This window comes from Oncorhynchus mykiss, chromosome 18, assembly GCF_057628025.1.
Source record: "Oncorhynchus mykiss isolate SJ-2025 chromosome 18, ASM5762802v1, whole genome shotgun sequence".
In the NCBI taxonomy this organism is placed as follows: domain Eukaryota; kingdom Metazoa; phylum Chordata; class Actinopteri; order Salmoniformes; family Salmonidae; genus Oncorhynchus; species Oncorhynchus mykiss.
In genome coordinates, this window is record NC_143039.1 from 34913930 (window position 1) to 34931273 (window position 17344).

Sequence of the window (17344 nt, forward strand, 5' to 3'; positions counted from 1 at the left end):
TGTGTGTGTGTGTGTGTGTGTGTGTGTGTGTGTGTGTGTGTGTGTGTGTGTGTGTGTGTGTGTGTGTGTGTGTGTGTGTGTGTGTGTCCGTGTGTGTGTGTGTGTGTGCGTGTGTGTGTGCATGTGTGTGCATGTGTGTGTGTGCGTGTGTGCGTGTGTTCTTGAGTGCGTGCGTGTGTGTGAGTCGTGCACTCCTGTATGCGTGTGTGTGGGTCTACATGTATGGTGGTTAGTGGCCAATGTAGAATTGCCATTGTGCTCTAATACAATCTGACTTCCCCTCCTGACCTGAGATATTCCTCTCTCTAGAAATGAGAACCAGGCAGGCAAAACGAGGGCATTGTGGGCTGAGAGGAAGGCAGAGGAGGAGGAGGAGGAAGGGAGGAGGCTGTGGGAGGGCTGCAGGGTACTGGGTAGGGTAGGAGGACAGGCCACAAGTGATGCCTGGTATTTCTTCCACTGCCCCCATGCTTAAGGCTGCATTTCTGTCCGTGGTCCATCTGGTAGTCTCCAACATTACAAACAGCTGCTCCTGCTCATCAGCCTGAGGTCTGTGCCCTCATCTACTCCGTCCGTCCTCAAAGTCTGCATCACCAGTCCCTCTACCCTGATCTCTGCCAAGGAATGAAAAAAGGGGAAAGATAGGGAAATAGTCATTATAGTTGATGAAAACGTTTAAGTTTTCTTTCAAGTTGAAAGAGTTTGTTTTATTCTGATCAATTGACAGATAGTGGATTTGATCCCTCAACACATCAAGCCAACTGGTGAGAGACTCAATTTTCTGCCCCAGTGGAGAGAGATAAACAGCTTTCTGTCTGGACTCTAGACGAGAGACTCGACATTGGGGGACAAACCCAGTCATCTTTAGCCAGGACACTGAAAGAGACTAAGTTTGCTGCTTTACCTTGAGAGACACAACCTTCTGTGTCAAGACAAGACAAGACGAGCAGTTTTCTGTCTAAACAGAGACACACAGCCTAGAAAGAGAGACCAAGACCTCTGGATTTCACCCTCTCAGGGACAGTTTTTTGCCTTAATACAGAAACGGAGATTACGACTGTTCTACTACAATATTCCTTACCCCTAATATTGCGAGTCCTTCACTTTTCTTCCCTGTCACCTGAACACTGAGAAAACCTTTCTGCATTATCATTTTTAACAGAAAAGGCACCAGCCGGGTCTAAGCAGCTGCATCTCAGGTAGAGTAACTCTGTCTGTCTGTCTGTCTGTCTGTCTGTCTTGTCTGTCTGTCTCTGTGTGTGTCCCAGTGGTGGAAAAAGTATCCAATTTTCATTATTGAGTAAAAGTAAAGATACCTTTTAATAGAAAATTACTCAAGTAAAAGTGAAAGTCACCCAGTAAAATACTACTAGAGTAAAGGTATTCGGGTGTTAAATATACTTAGTATCAAAAGTAAATGTACTTGCTAAAATATACTTAAGTATCAAAAGTAAAAGTACAAAATATTTGTAATTCCTTATATTAAGCAAACCAGACACATTTACAATTGAGGCATTTGTGTTTAGTGAGTTCACTAGATCAGAAGAAGAAGGGATGACCAGGGATGTTAAGCATTCAAAATAATGAGTGCTTTTATTTTTTTTAGGAATGTAGCGAAGTAAAAGTAAAGGTTGTCAAAAATATAAGTAGTAAAGTACAGATACCAAAAAAAACTACTTAAGTAGTACTTTCAAGTATTTTTTACTTAAGTAATTTACACCACTGGTGCGTGCGTGGATGTAGATCTGTAGCATCTGCTGTGATGTTGAAGGAGTAAGCATTGTTATGTTAGTACTGAAATATTGTCCGACCTGTCAGATGAATTTGAGATCTAAAGTTGACTCTTTTAGACCAAGGGATTGCAGCCAACACATATAAAAGCAGTTTTTCGTCAACTACTCTGGCATTGTCCCCAAAGACAAAACCCTCCTTGTCTTTCAGACTTTTTTGTTTGTGCTGCTGGTGATCATGCCGAAAATAAAACAAACATGACATAGGAAGGAAAAGAGCAGCAAGCCAAACAATATAGAGAGCAGGAGAAAGTCAAAATAAGGAAGTCATACTTTCTCAGAGCTTGGACTATTGCTATTAGTAATGGGTGGACCCTTATCCTGATGTAATCTCTTAATATTACATTGTCCTGTGACCTTGGGGCAAAATGTGGCCAAAAGTATTCAATGGGCTTTGAGTGACATGAAAGGATGGTGTTGGAGCTGAAAGGAAATGACATGATGTCAGACAAACTCTGAGACATCCACAGTTAGATGGTGCTGACACCTTTACACACACTATATATACCTTTCTCGTTAACCTTTTGTAGAAGCAGTTGACCTTAGACACTTAAACAAGTCGCTGGATAATAACGAAGCTTTGAATGATGAATGGTAATTAATTCAGTCAAAGCTAATTCTACAAATTGTTTAAAGATATAGGACTATGCTCTTTGAAATTGGAAAAGAAATGGTCTTAAATAGTCTCTTAAAAGTAAGTAAGTAAAAGGGACTGAGCGATTCGGGAGGAGTCCAATACCCTCATTGGTCAGACTTCTAAAAGTAAAGTGTGGAATTGCTGATAGACTATAAGGATAGGCTAAAGATGATCCAAATGTCCAAACCCTTTAGTCTGTAGCTCCCAGGTCTCAATAACTGGGAGTAAATGGTGTGTGTGTGTCTACCAAGACATAACATAATGAAGTCATGGCTGGTTTACTCTACCACTACAGTGCCTCTACAGAAAGCTATCGTTCAGGTACCAGACTTGAGTAAACCCTGCTGGAGAGATGGTTCACCTTTTTTTGAAGCTTTATCTTATTTTCTACTTTCAAATGTGAACTATCCCTGATGGGAAAATTGTTCATTTGTGACTAACTGGTCTGTATGAGGATTGATTATGTTAATAATAACTTATTTATGAGCAGGGTGGAAAGGCGAAGGCCCCAGTGGACTGTCTCCCCTATTTCAAATTAGTCAAGGGGCTAAGAGTCAAGTCTGCTAGGAAAGCGTGAGTCAAAATCATCATGTTGCTGTGACTGACCTAGAGGGACCCTACTGTATGTATGCCATGACACCATTACTTGGTTAACACAGACATAAGACAAAAAGCAGAATAAAGGATTGTGTGCTGTGCTTTCCTTATATCACAGAACAGAAAGAACCACCCTGTCCTCTCCTATCAGGTGTCCCAGGGTGTTTTCAGGGTATTTCCCCCTTCCCTCTCCATTCAACAGCTGCCCTCAGTGTCACCAGCACAGAAATACAATTACCATAAGGGACATTCCCAGCCATGAGCGTGAAATTGCCGTGGTCTGAGGGGCTTTGTCCATTCTAGTTTTCCTACTTCTATAGACTCCAGACAAGCACCAAGCACCGTAAAGTGAGCATCATTGTTCTCCTTTCCGAGGTAAACAACAGAAGGAGGAGGGCGGAAGGACAGAGGGAACACCTTCTTCCTCCCTAAAGTACCCCCAGCTGCCAAGACCCCAGTCAGGTACATTGTCCTGGTGCTGATCTAAGTAAGACGGAGCCTGCAAAGTGCCAACAAGCACGAAAACCATAATAAGCTGGTCTGGGATAATTGTTTTAAAAAAAAAATGTAAACACACAGCCGGACTGCTTGGTGTGAGAAAAAACGATTGAAGGGTTGGTGTTTTTTCTCATAGCGCAGAGATGAGCTTTTTTGAAACTTGTTTTCTTGAGTATGGGCGATTTCCTTTTAAGTGCCTTGGCAGTAGGAAATCATATTGTTTGACATTGCTTCCTCAACTGCCTACGGGGAGACAGGATGGCGACCAAGACCCCTCAGACAGAAATGTAAAGGGAGGTGACTTTCTATGGGAAGTGAGTCAGTCTCAATGACTGTTCTCCAACTGATTTACTGCATCAGCAGTAAAACCTATTCTTCCCCCTAGAAATAAATTCCAGGTTATTTTGCCATATTTGAATAACTGTTTCTATACACCAATACGGGCCAGTATTATTTATATTATGTCTTAAATAAACTACTTTCCACTCAGCCATAGTTCCCATAACTTGCCTGAGGTCACTGTCATGTGGCCACTAGAACTGCCACACAAACTACTGGTACACTTTCCCTCAGGCACACACACACTTAATTTTTAAAACCTTTATTTAACTAGGCAACAAATTGTTACTTTCAATGACAGCCTAAGAACAGTGGGGTAACTGCCTTGTTCAGAGGCAGAACGACAGATTTTAACCTGTGTGAGCTCGGGGATTTGATCTACTGGCCCAATGCTCTAACCACTAGGCTACCTGCCCCCCATACACACACATGCGAACACGCACACAGTCTAATCAACACCCTCACTTGAGCTTAAAGAGCAAGGATCCTGCAGCTCCATACTTTCCATTGGTCATGCCCTTCAGGAAATGCTAGAAAGTTACAGTAATACACCGTCTCGTCTAGATAGAAAGACTGATAGTCTGAAAAATAATACAACCTTCAGTGCCAGATGGATTTTAGTCCAAGGAGGGTTTATTGTCTCTGCTGGTAAGACTGAACACGACCTCTTAGCAGTGAACACGACCAATTAGCCTGTACAACGGTAATTATCGGACTGGATAGTTTGTCAAACATCAAGTTTGTATTGCTGTCTTTTTACATATGCTATTTAGTTTAATAAAGGTTTTCACTGTGTGCCTACTGTATGAAATGAAGTATTATGAAACGTTGTTCAATAGACACTAGTTAGTTTATCCTTTGTTTGCGTGTGAGTGGGGGGAGTCTGGAGTACACACTACTGTACAGCACTGTCTGTGCTCATGGAGCCGATGTGGAATCGCCAGCTAGTGAGCTGTGTGTGCTAGTAGTGTTCAACATAGAAGTAGCTGTTTCCTTTGTTCTGCAAGGGCCAAGGCTTTTGTATCGTGACAGGTAACGCTGCTAGTTCGAGTGCAGATATACAGTAAATGCACAGAGAGAAGAGCTGACAGTAGAGTTCATGGGGGTGATGAAATGGCAAAGCTCAGGTGTTCATAAATGATCTACCAAGACATCTATCAAGAAGAAGAAGAAGAATTTCCTATACTAGAAATAATATCGTTATTTACTGTATATTGTCATATGACCATATGACGTCTGTTATTGGAAAATCCTTTTGAGGGATTGGGTCCTTTGGAAATTTCTTGACTCAGTTCTGAAACGGATGAATTTCCATCAACAGAAACAAAGTGCATTGATTTATTAGTACTCAGCTCTTTATTCTTTTTTTTGTTTTTTTACATCTTACCAGTCATCACTTCCTTATTGATTTTGTTTGTTTTCAATGTGTCAAGAAATATGCACCACCTATCTCTGACCAAAGGAAATGTAAATCAGTATGTCTCACTTTCCCAGGCTAAGTAATGCAAAGAGAAGCCCTGTGACATGTTTATTTCTGTGTTTTTGTTGACTTTAGACTTCCTTAAAACTGATATCCGATTTCCCAGATTGCTGGGCCAGGCAGGCAGGGCTGTGGGAACATACTTGGCCCAAATCAGGCCAGTCTACTGAGCCCACTGTGGTCACACAGGGAGAAAAGTCTATTAATATACCCACTCCACAGCCCCAAACACATCGCCTGGTACAAAACAGGATAGAATTGTAAAAGCACAGCATCACTCAATACTATTCAGCACAACATTGCTCAGTATAGTCTTGCACAGCATTGCTCAGTACAGTACAGTAAGGTACTGAGCGGCACAGAGCAGCTCAGCATAGCACAGAATACTTTGGTGTAATGAAGAGATACTTGGAAACCAGTCAAATAAAAACACAAGTCAACACTGCGTAGCACAAGTGAATTAAGTCACAAAGTGTGACAAGCCATGAAACAGAATAATCAAACGTCCTGAAAAAAGAAACACAAATCAAATATCCCACAGAACAACAACAGCACCTTCATTCAATGCAGAAATGTAATTCATTGATCTGTGTGCAGTAGATCAGTGCAGTAGATCGTAGTTAGCGTGGTCCCAGATCTGTTTGTAATGTCTTTCCAACTCCTATCGTCAATGGCATACCAGTGACCACCGGAGTTGGAAAGACAACGCAAACAGATCTGGGACCAGGCTAGATGGTAGTTATAGATGATGACTGACTGTTCCCTGACTGCTCTACTCTCTCCCAGGCCGTTCCAGAGGTGTGTGTGGTGTGTGACGGGTGATGGCCGACTGGAGTCTACTGGGAAACTTCTTGGAAGAGGTGCAGGAACACTCCACGTCTGTGGGCAAGGTGTGGCTCACCATCCTCTTCATCTTCCGTATTCTGGTCTTGGGCACGGCCGCCGAGTCGTCGTGGGGCGACGAGCAGGAGGACTTCACCTGCGACACGGAGCAGCCCGGCTGCGAGAACGTTTGTTACGACACGGCCTTCCCCATCGCCCACATCCGCTACTGGGTGCTGCAGATTGTCTTCGTGTCCACGCCGTCGCTCATCTACATGGGCCACGCCATGCACACGGTGCGCATGGAGGAGAAACGCCGGCGCAAGGAGCAGGAGGACCAGGGGGGAGGTGACGGGGAGGAAGGAGGGGAAGGAGGAGAGGAGAAGCATTATCTGGAGCACGGGGAAGACAAGGGGGGAGAGTGCGGGAAGGAGGGCAGCGGCATAGGGAGGGTGCGTCTGCGCGGGGCGCTGCTGCAGACTTACGTGTTGAGCATCCTGATCCGGACGCTAATGGAGGTGGTCTTCATCGTGGTGCAGTACATCCTCTACGGCGTCTTCCTCAACGCCCTGTACGTGTGCCACAGTCGGCCCTGTCCCCACCCGGTTAACTGTTACGTCTCGCGGCCCACGGAGAAGAATGTGTTCATCGTGTTCATGCTGGCCGTGTCGGGCGTGTCGCTGTTTCTCAGCGCCGTGGAGCTCTACCACCTGGCCTTTAAGCAGTGTCAGAGGTTTCTGAGGAGTAAACGACAACAGCAACAACAACAGCAACATCAACTGCTACAAGGACGCACGCCCTCAAGTGCTACGGTCATAGCCGCTGAACCGGACAGCCCACCCCGTCCGTCCATGCCTTGCACCCCGCCCCCAGACTTCAGCCAGTGTGTGAGCTCTTCCCCTCACACACACCCCATGCACACCCAATCCCACCCCCATCCTAGCTGCCCTCCCTTCAACAACCGGCTGGCCCACCAGCAGAACTCAGCCAACATGGCCACTGAGCGCCACCGTGTTGTCCACGATGACCTGGGGAAGGAAGACTTCCTGCACATGACCTATGAGGGGCACGCCGACACGCCCAACGCCTGCACCCCGCCCCCTTCGCTGCTCCAAAACGGCTTCCAAAATGGCTACCTGAAAGACAAGAGGCGTCTGAGCAAGACCAGCGGCTCCAGTAGCCGTGTGCGACCCGATGACTTGGCTGTGTAGCCCCAATTCCCAACACACACACTGTTCCTGGAATGTTTCAAACACACACACACACACACACACACACACACACACACACACACACACACACACACAGAAGACTGGGATGACTATGGCTCGTCTGTTGTCGGGGACTAATTTGAGCACTGCATGGCACAAGTCAACAAAGTTACAAAGTATCACAAGTCATGAAACAGAATTCTCGAGCTAATCAGAAGTTCTGAAATATGGATGCTTGAGGAACAATTGACATACACATTGGCACTTAGATATCATTAGTATGGGTCTCAGTCATGGTTTTGAGACATGGATCCACGGGCACGACACAGCTGTAGAGGGGTTAGTGCCTTCATATTTAGCCCTCAGGACTAATCCCTAATGTGACTGTCTGAGACATCTGTCTGGATGCGTCCTAAATGGCACCCTATTGCCTATATAGCGGCAGGTAGCCTAGTGGTTAGAGTGTTGGGCCAGTAACCAAAAGATGGAATCCCCGAGTTGACAAGGTAAAAATCTGTCATTCTGCCCCTGAGCAAGGTACTGTTCCCTGAAGACGTGGATATTGATTATGGCAGCCCCTCACACCTCTCTGATTCAGAGGGGATGGGTTAAAGGTGGAAGACACATTTCAGTTGAATGCATTCAGCTGACTAGGTGTCCCCTTTACTTTTAACCAGGGCACATATAGCTTTGGTCAAAAGTAGTGCACTATATAGGAGAATAAGGTGCCATTTGTGACAGAGACATTGACTGCTGTCTCTGAGTCTCTCCCTGAGAGACAGTGGGGCCTTGTGCCAAACCTGAGAATGAGTGTGTCACTGCCACACTATCAGCTCTGTGACACTGACTGGCTGCTGGGGACAGCTAAGTGCGACAGATGACAGCCAGTCTGTTGCTCAGAGAGAGAGAGATATGTGAAGGACGGCTGCCTGTCAGTGACCCACAAACGCACGCTTAGACAAATGCTCTACACGTGTAGGCTTGCGCTCTCTCACGCACGCACACATACACATACAATACATTTACAGAGGCACGCAGACACTTTCATTGGCATACAATACAAACGTGCAGACACACCATGGGAATCCTGATGTTGTAATCACCTCCCAAAACCACTTCCCAAAACCATTGTTACTAACTTTGCAATTGAAAACGCTGGTAATCAAACAACTTCTAGAACAGCTAAGTGTGTCAGATGCTTTTTCGCCCTTATACACAGAGATATCTGCTAAACTTTGAATCACAGTGTGATAGTGTCTCTGTGACATCGATAACTTCAGAACAAAGTTGACTACAAATACAAAGATGCCAATGTGTTTGCAATTGATACAAACAAGGGATGTAGAAAACTATGCTTCAAATGAAAAATGCAGTCAAGATGACTGCATTAAAATATAAAGAGTAGGCTATAAGGCCTATATCAATAATATGTTATAAAATGTTCAAATAATTTAGTTACATTTTGCTCCTGGGCGCAACTTTGGTTTTAGAAACGGGGGGGGGGGGGGGGGGGGGGGGGGGGGGGGGGCATAATAAAAAAATTAAAATAAATTATCCTATCGGATAAACACTCCAAACAGCCTACCCAGCAGCTCGGAGGTGTCCGCATGGTCCTAAAGCACACCCCTGCATCATTTTGAATCATATTCCAATGTCATGGGGGGGGGGACAAAAAATGCAATTCCAGAATGTCCCCCCATCGCCAGTGAAAGTTGCACCCCTGATTTTGCTACTTGTAGGCTACTGTCAGTATTTGTCTCAACATATTCACACATACGCAATGATGTGTCAAATCGGTGATTTAGTGCATTTTCATTGGGTAAGCATTATTCATAATAAGCTGCCTTAATATTTGCAGCAGTAGGTGGGAATATCTCTCCAGGAGCTGATCCGTTTTCAGTATTGTGAAATAATTATAATGTTAAGGAAATATTTGAACGGAGAAAGCTGATCCGAGAGCAGCGCTCCCTTTCTTTCGAGCCTATCAGGAGCTACACAATGCTCCAACGATGTACTTTGCGACCGTTCTCTCTGCGTGGTGTTTTGACAGAAGCATGATACATACATCGTTATCGGAAAACCGGGCGGAGACCTTGAACGTGATCTTGCCAAACAAGTGTATGTCTATTGTCAAGGAAAGACCGCTTTAATTTATCACTGTCAGCTCGTGAATTAGGAGACTGTGAAAGTAATAGGACCTATCTTTTTTACCTGGCAAAGTATGTGGTCGAAAACTGAAAACGTTTTGCACTGGTTTACCGAATCTGTGTGTGTAGTGTTTTACAACATCTCAGATTTATGTTTTGAAATGTTTAACTAAATCTAACTGCTAATTCACAAAAAAAAAAAACGTTGTCTAGCTCATTTTCAATGCATCTTTGTTTAACGTGAATGATTGTATTGGGGTGGTGTCATTGCAATCACATTTTTGTAAACTTCGCACTTTAGCAAAAAACAATGAAAATATGTATCGTTAGTGTTCCAAATGTTTTCATGTTTATTTTATATGTAAAAGTAGATATTGTCTGCCATTAAAAACACATTTACCCGTGACACATGATAGGAATTTGCAAGCTATGTCTTATCTACTAATATTTTAAGTAGAGCGATTCTATTTTACACACGGATGACAACGTTCACTGTTCTACCTGCACTATATTGTATATTGACTGTGTACGGTAAAGACCACTGATCCTCTTCGTACTAATTGTGACAAAATGTAAAACAAGCACAAACTCAATATATACACCCCATATGTATCATGCACTGTATTTGACTGATATATTCTAACCTATGAACACACTTCAGATGTATTTGGTTTGATTGGGATTTTATTTTACTGGCTTCTTATCGAGCAACAGGGTCAATCATTTGTTGAGTTTCAGTATCAATTTCCATTTGTCCTTATCTTCTATAACCCCTCTTTATAGCCATATTTAATCTGTGTGTATAAAACAAGAGGCATGAACGCCAGACTTTCACAGCTGCAGGACAAATTTACCATCGCTAAAATTAGCCGAGGACAAAGTCCTCTTGACCAGGCTGCTCTCTGGAATGCTGGGTAATTATAGTGTCTTGGTGGACATTCGGAGCCAGAGAACCTTGAGAAATGATTCCCAGCGTTAAAGTTTTGATAATAGGCAGGCTAGGGAATTATTCCCAAACGTTTCCCAGGGCACGGCCTGGACGGGAGCCAATGAAAATTCCATGGGGGGGTTGGTTAGCCTAGTGGTTAGAGTGTTGGACTAGTAACCGAAAGGTTTCAAGTTCAAATCCCCAAGCTGACAAGGTACAAATCTATCGTTCTGCCCCTGAACAGGCATTGAAAATAAGAATGTGTTCTTAACTGACTTGCCTAGTTAAATAAGGGTAATAATAAAAAACATACAATGAGTATGTATGGGCATTCATCGGAAATAGTCACTACCTTTGCTTGAATTCACATCGCATCTGAGTAGCAGAGCCGATCTAGGATCAGTTTAGCCTTTTATGTTATAATGAATAAGAGGGGGGACCTGATCCTAGCTTAGTACTTTGAGATGCTAATAAGGGCCCCAATTGTATGGTTATCATTTTGACCTGATACACTTCAAGAATTATTTCAACATTACACAGGAGTAAAACAATTTGCCAACACCAGTCTGTCGGATATTGCTGCCAGTTCCGAACTTCAATAACAAAAAAAGGTTTAATGCACTAGGCTCTGTTAAGTAGAGCGGTAGTTCAACCAGGTATCCCTGGGGGATACTTTACCTATCCACAGGGAATACTTGAAAGACCATAGGTTACTAGTGAAATGCAAATGAGGGGGTACTTCAGGGAACAAAATTAACTTGGTGGCACAGTAACCCAAAAAGTTAGCGAACCACTGGAGTAGAGTACCACAAAAGGATATTTCTTGGCATCGGGCCCTGGAAATCTAAGAATGGGATGTAAGCACCGCTGATCAGTGTTTCTCCACTAGGTGGCCACATTGCTCTACACAGTGTGTGAGATCCATTGCAACCGACACAAAGGATTCTTCCATATTGTTTTGATGGAAAATAACAGTCATGGTACGTAGATTACTCCTCCAAAAGGTGCAATTGACTAGTGTCATGGGAATTCTGGTGCGCTAGGGGGAAAATAGTATACAACACAGCACAGGCCACCTGTATTACCAAACAATATATTTTTATTAGTCTTCCAACACCACAGCCCTGTACCAAATTCAATGGAGTCACATGACGTGTTAACACAGGAGAGGCAGGGGCACAGATACAACCTACTAGCTCATTTTCTGTTTCGCTTTTTTTTGTCATCATTTTTGTTTGGTTTTAATTCGGCAAAATTCCATGGTCACCCCCCCTCCAAGTAATCCAGACATGGTTAAGGCTGCTTCTTCTTCTTTTACTCTCCTCTCTGTACTCCTAGCCTGGAAAGGTGAGAGCAGAGGCTTTGCTTTCTGCTGTGTCTGTTTGTCCGTTTAGGGCTAAGAGGGGTTTGAGGTGTGACAGACATCACCCCCCCCCCCCCCCCCCCCCCCCAAACCCATATCCAATTCTAAACCAGGCCTCATTAGCGTATGCCCCAGAATCACCCCTCCTACCGAGTGTTTTTTGACAATAAAAACAGGAGAAAAAAAAGAAAAAACATTCTTTACAGTTAAATCATGTTTGTGCTTTTTTTAATAATACTATTATCTGTATGAGGTCATCGTTTGGCATATTATACAGAGTAACAAAGGAAAATGCAGTTTTTAAAATACTTTGACCCCCCTACATGGTAAACAGCATTTCAGAGTGGGAGTTGCAGCGACATTTGGCTACCCCCCCCCCTCTCCATACCCCCACCCTCCTTTACAAAAGAAGATGGGAAAACAAACTAGAAGTCACTATTAAAATCCCTTTAACAACACAAATACAGTACACAAATACAAATAGCATTGAATCTCTGGAGGGTAGTGATGAGATGAGATGTAAACATACAGCCAAAAATGGTGCAACTCGAGACAACAAAAAAAAACTGTGACCTTTTCGTCTTTTCATTCAGTTCCTTGTGTTTTTAATCCTTTATTGTTCTTTACATTTCGTCGTTTAGCTGTTCTTATAACAGTACAACTACGGACCTCTGGTCCCGGGTCATCCCTGGAGTTTTTATGAAGAGGCTTCCTATCCGTCTGTAGAACACTGGAGCCTAGACTCGTCCCGTACATTCTACGTTTTCCAAAACAGAGAAAGATCAGTCCCCTGTGAAATGGTGTACATCCGCCCTCCCCTCCATGGAACACGCTGCAGTTGCACCACCACACCCGACAGACTGCTAAACCAGCCCAAAAGTGTCTCGGGATGTGTGTGTTGTGTGTGTGTGTGTATGTGCCAGAGTGAATGTATGTGTCCCCAGTCCACACAACAACCGCCAAAGAGAGCACAAGTCTCATGTGTATTCCTTTTTTGGCGCAGGTTCTAGACTCCAGGTTCTAGACTCCTGCGGGTTCCGAGTCAGGTCTTTAGTTTCTACTTAGCTGTAGCAGCTCAGAACATGAGGTTCCCGGGGTTTCCAGGACCAGGGTTGAAGCCCATGCCCATGTCCCCTGCCATCCCGCGAGGCCTCATCTGAGGCGGCATCATCATAGTCTGCTGGGGGCCACCCATGCCGTGGAGTGACATCATCATGTTGGGCGAGCCCACGGGGCCCGGGTGATTGTACATGAGCCCCCCCCTCTCTTTAACCTGCATCATCCCATGCCCAGGTCCTCCCATCATGCCCGGCTGCTGTCCCGGCGACAGCATCCGATGCTGGGGTCCCATCATGCCCTGGGGCATGAAGCCGGGGTGGCCAGGGTGTAGCTGCCGCATGGGATTGTGGCCAGGGTTACCCATTGGCATGTCTTGGGGCCCCCCCATGTGGCCTGGGCCCGGCGGACCTCCCATCCCCTGCATGGGCATCCCCATCCTGGGGTTCCCCTCCACCATCATCCCCTGCATCTGGGGAGGGAATCCCTGGGGGCCGGAGGGGTGAGGTTTCCCCCCTGGGCCGTCGCCACCGCGGGGGAAGTAGGACAGAGTCTGGCTGGGCTTTTCTGATGGGATAATCCGGGAGAGGTCAAACTCCGGCATTCCGGTAGCTCCCGTTCGCATGACCTCGTGGAGGTCGTTGTCATTGTTGAACATGTTGAAGTCCTGGCCTCCTCCGGGAGTGTTGGGTTTACACATGCCGCCCGGATCCCCACCAGGGCCCATGTTCCCCATTCGGCCCATTGGGCCCCCTTCCACCTGGAAGCCCATGCCGTGGGGGAAACCACCCTGGGGCCCGGGGCCGTTGTGGGGGAAAGGGACCTGCTGAGGAGGAGAGTGACCAGGGGGGAATCCCTGGCCTCGGTGGGGGAAGCCCATACGGCCCTGAGGTATCATCTGAGGGTTGCCCATCCCTGGGTCCTGCCCGCCGGGCATCATCATGCCGTGGGGCCCCATCATACCCGGCCCCATGGGCCCCTGGTGGGGCCCCCCCATTGGGTTGGGCGAGGGCATCTGGTTAGGCATGCCGTGGGAGAGGGGCTGGGAGCCCATGGTGTTCATGCCCATGGGGCTGAGAGCGGGCATGGGGCCTTGTGACGTGGGAGCCATCATGCGGTTGTGGCCCGGGTGGTGGTTCATTCCCATACCTATAGGAGGCAGCAGAGAGGCAGGCAGGGTGAGATCACTCCATTCAAACCATAAAACAAAGAGCAAAAACATAAAATGGTTGTCATACGCTTACGCCTCAGTATAGTGAAAGTTCTAGGCTCCAGGGGTGTGTGTAAAATGCAATTGCAAAGTTGCAAATTTGGATACAGATATGTATAAGTATTTGTGATGCGTTAACGGAAAATGGCCTGGTCTAAAACAGCTACCGCTCTGGTAGAGCTGTGTGTGTGTGTGCAAAATATAACAGCATGTTGAAGCTCTTACCAGACATGTTCATGGGCGGCAGGTTCGGCGAGCGGGCCGGTGGCGAGTCGTCGTCCGAGCTCGCCACCGTTTTGATGGCGTCGTGGTAGAGGGGCGTGGAAGTGGGCATGGCGAACTTGGACATGCGTGACATCATAATGGACAGGGGGTTCTGAGATATCGTGGGCTCAGGGGGCAGGGCGTAGGGGCTGCCAGACGGAAGACTGGAAGCACTACTGGAAGGGGGTGCTGTGGGGGGACCATTCCCACCTGAAGGGGAGGGGGAGAGGAGGACGAGAAGGGGAGAGAGAAGAGGGAGAGGAGAGAGAGAAAGAGAGGAGAGATTAGTTACATAAATATCCACTGTATCTTCTTATGCAGAGAACACATAGGGCTGAATCCTAATTAAACTCAAACTTTCACACATTGCCTGAGTCGGAGTTAAGCGCACAGATCTCAAATCAAGATTCAGTCCATAAAGCACAATCTACTGAACTGAATTGGTGGAAGGTTAACAAAGAGAAACTTCTGGGACTCACCTTGCTCCACATTGCCCATCATGTTGGGTGAGGTCATGCTGAGCGGAGGCTGCTTGTTGTTCTGAGGGATGCCTGGGCTTTGCATGGGGGGCTTGGGGGACGATGTCCACCCTGGGGAGGGTGCCGGGAGCGAGGGCGACTTCATGTGGACGGGAGAGGCTCCAGCCGAACCCATCATGGGGGGAGATTTGATGGAGGCAGCCGCCGCGGCTGCAGCCACTGCCACCGCCGTAGGACCCTGGAGCATGCCGGCCAGCTGGGAGGGCGTCTGGGGGGACTTGAGGTTCCCAGAGGGCGAGCCCAGCATGGGGGACTGGACCTGCCTCAGCGTAGGGGACTTGAGGGGGTTGATGTTGGGTGAGTTAGCCTGGCCGCCCTGGATGTCCTGGGGACCCTTGCGGCCCCCCATGTTCCTCTGGTTGGGAGGCGGGCCCGAGTTGGGGGGCATATGGCTGAGGCGACCGTTGTTGCCGTGGTTGGGTCCTCGCTGGTCAGGGCCAAAGGGGGGTTCACCTCTGGGGCACCTAGGGTTCCCAGGCCCGTGAGACCCCATGCCTGGGAAGTGGCGGTTGGAGCCCATGTTGAAGTCCCCTGGGTGGTGCCCCTGGTCAGGGAAGGGAGGCCCCTGCATCATCTTCTGAGGGCCCATGTTCTCTGGCATGGAGCCTCCTCTCATCTTCATCATCTCCTCAGGGCTCAAGTTCATGGGAGGCTCCCCCCTCATTTTAGCCTGCATCATCTGGGGATTGGGCCCCATGTTCATGTTCCCCGGGCCCATGCTGAACTCAGGGCCCATGTCCCTGCCCAGGCCCTTGACAAACTCCATCCTGGTTGATGGACTCATGGGGCCAACGTCGCCAGGCATTCTGGGAAACATCATGCCTCCTCCGTTAGGGCCGTTGCCGGGGCCATCCATTGGCCCCCGGGGGCCATTGCCCCCCATCATCCTGTTCATCTCCATGATCATGCCCGGGGGCAACCCCATGCCCTGCTTGTCACCCCCCATGCCCTGCTGGAACATGGCCTCCTGCACCGCCTGTGGGTTGGGGAACCTCTCCACCCGACCCCCTGGCCCTACAAACTGCCCCTGTCCGGGCGGGAAGCCCCTGCCGTCGCCCATGTTGGGTCCCATGTCGTCGGGCCAATTCATTCCAGGCCGGGGCCCCCTGGGGTTGGGGCCGCCCTCCATACCAGGGTTCATCATGCCAGGAGGGAAGCCGCCGGGCATCCTCTGCATGTGGGGGTGCATGGGGCCCCGGGGGCCCATGCTCATCTGCTCTGGGAAGTGCTCGGGGCCCCACATCTCCCCAGCCGAATTGATCTGGTAGGGAGGCGGGGGCCCGCGCATCATGGGGCCACGGGGGCCTTGTTGGTGCATCATCATGTCACCCATGGGCCCCCGGTGCTGCATCTGCTCCTGCTTCCTTTTCTTCTCCTCGTAGAACTCCTGCTGCAGTTTCAGCCATGCCATTTGCTCCGGGTTCATCCCTGTGTGATCCCCGTGCTCACCGCCGGGCCCTCCGTGAGAGTTCATAGGCGGCCCAGGCGGCAGGGGCCCCAGCTCGTCTGGGGAGAAGGGCATGTCTCTGAGGCCTCCGGGCCCAAATGGAGGACCATCAGGCCGGGGCCCCCCAGGGCCACCAGGCTTCCCCAGGTTCTGGGACTGGGCCATCATGGCCTGGAGGGGGCCCTGCTCCCCTGGCTTCTTGGGCCCACCCTCCATCATGCCGGGGTTGGGGCCGGGGGGCCCGCCCGGGTTGCCCTGCCCCATGGCTACCATGTCTTTGAGGGATAACTCCTTGTCATCGGGGAAGAGCATGCGCTGGATGTCCCGTAGTGTCTGGAGGGAGCGTTCGCGGTGCTCCAGCTGCTCCTGGGACAGGCCCTCAGAGTTGTCCCCCATGCTGGACATCAGCTCGTGTGCCAGCTGCTGCTGCTGGGCCGTGAGTTTGGCGTCGGCACCATTGGGAAAGTCCAGAGAGGGGAAGCTCTGTTGGGATGCCCCAGAGGGGTTCTGGTGGCCGGGCGGCCCTCCAGGGTTGCTGTTAGAGTCGTGTGGGGTGCCGTCCTGGGGGCTTCCGCTCTTAGAGTCCATGCCCCCAGAGGCGGCCCCATCCTGGGGGAAGCTCCCAGGCTTGGCCCCCTGAGGCTGGGATTCTGCTGGCTGCTGTTGGCCTGGTGGAGGTGCTTTGGAGGCCTGCTGGTGGTTCTGGTCAGAAGGGTGAGATGACTGCTGCTGGGGGGCTCCACCCAGCTGCTTGGAGTCACCCCGAGGGGGTCCCATCTGATTATTCTACAAGACAGGGTGAGAGAGGGGTTGGTTGGGTTACCAAAAGATCCCACTCACTGACACATTAAGAGACACTTATCAAAAGCATCCCAGGGTGCATCATTAACATAGCTTTAAAAAGAAAAGAAGAAAATACACAATTATGCTGAGTTGGACAAATATCATAACATTGTTATATAACATTATATTACCAGACCAACAAGGGGCACAATGCAAATGGTCTGCTAACGGCA

At 48.3% G+C, this 17344-nt stretch overlaps 2 protein-coding genes across 21 annotated transcripts in view; one reads left to right on the plus strand and one right to left on the minus strand.

Annotated features, from left to right (window-relative positions):
* The first annotated feature begins 335 nt into the window (after window positions 1-335).
* Window positions 336-9934, plus strand: LOC110495937 (gap junction alpha-5 protein). Of its 2 annotated transcripts, XM_021571471.3 has the most exons (3): window positions 336-1199; window positions 3345-3486; window positions 6128-9934. In XM_021571471.3, exon 3 carries the CDS (start codon window positions 6163-6165, stop codon window positions 7372-7374), a length of 1212 nt encoding a protein of 403 aa, XP_021427146.3. In that variant the 5' UTR covers window positions 336-1199; window positions 3345-3486; window positions 6128-6162; the 3' UTR covers window positions 7375-9934. The 2 variants fall into 2 exon arrangements, with proteins under 2 accessions (XP_021427146.3, XP_021427145.3); XM_021571470.3 differs by lacking the exon at window positions 3345-3486.
* A 1592-nt stretch (window positions 9935-11526) lies between these two features.
* Window positions 11527-17344, minus strand: part of LOC110495938 (B-cell CLL/lymphoma 9 protein) — a 108458-nt gene continuing 102640 nt past the window's right edge. For all 19 annotated transcript variants that reach the window (XM_090208265.1, XM_090208260.1, XM_036952440.2 and 16 more), the window contains 3 exons: window positions 14822-17114; window positions 14304-14552; window positions 11527-14017 (listed from right to left, as the gene is read on the minus strand). In XM_090208265.1, coding sequence (XP_090064391.1) covers window positions 12888-14017; window positions 14304-14552; window positions 14822-17114 — 3672 coding nt within the window. In that variant the 3' untranslated portion in view covers window positions 11527-12887. The remainder of the gene's footprint in view (window positions 14018-14303; window positions 14553-14821; window positions 17115-17344) is intronic.

Coding starts and splice junctions, on each gene's coding strand:
- LOC110495937 (XM_021571471.3), top strand. CDS start 6,163: ATGGCCGACTGGAGTCTACTGGGAAACTTCTTGGAAGAGGTGCAGGAA.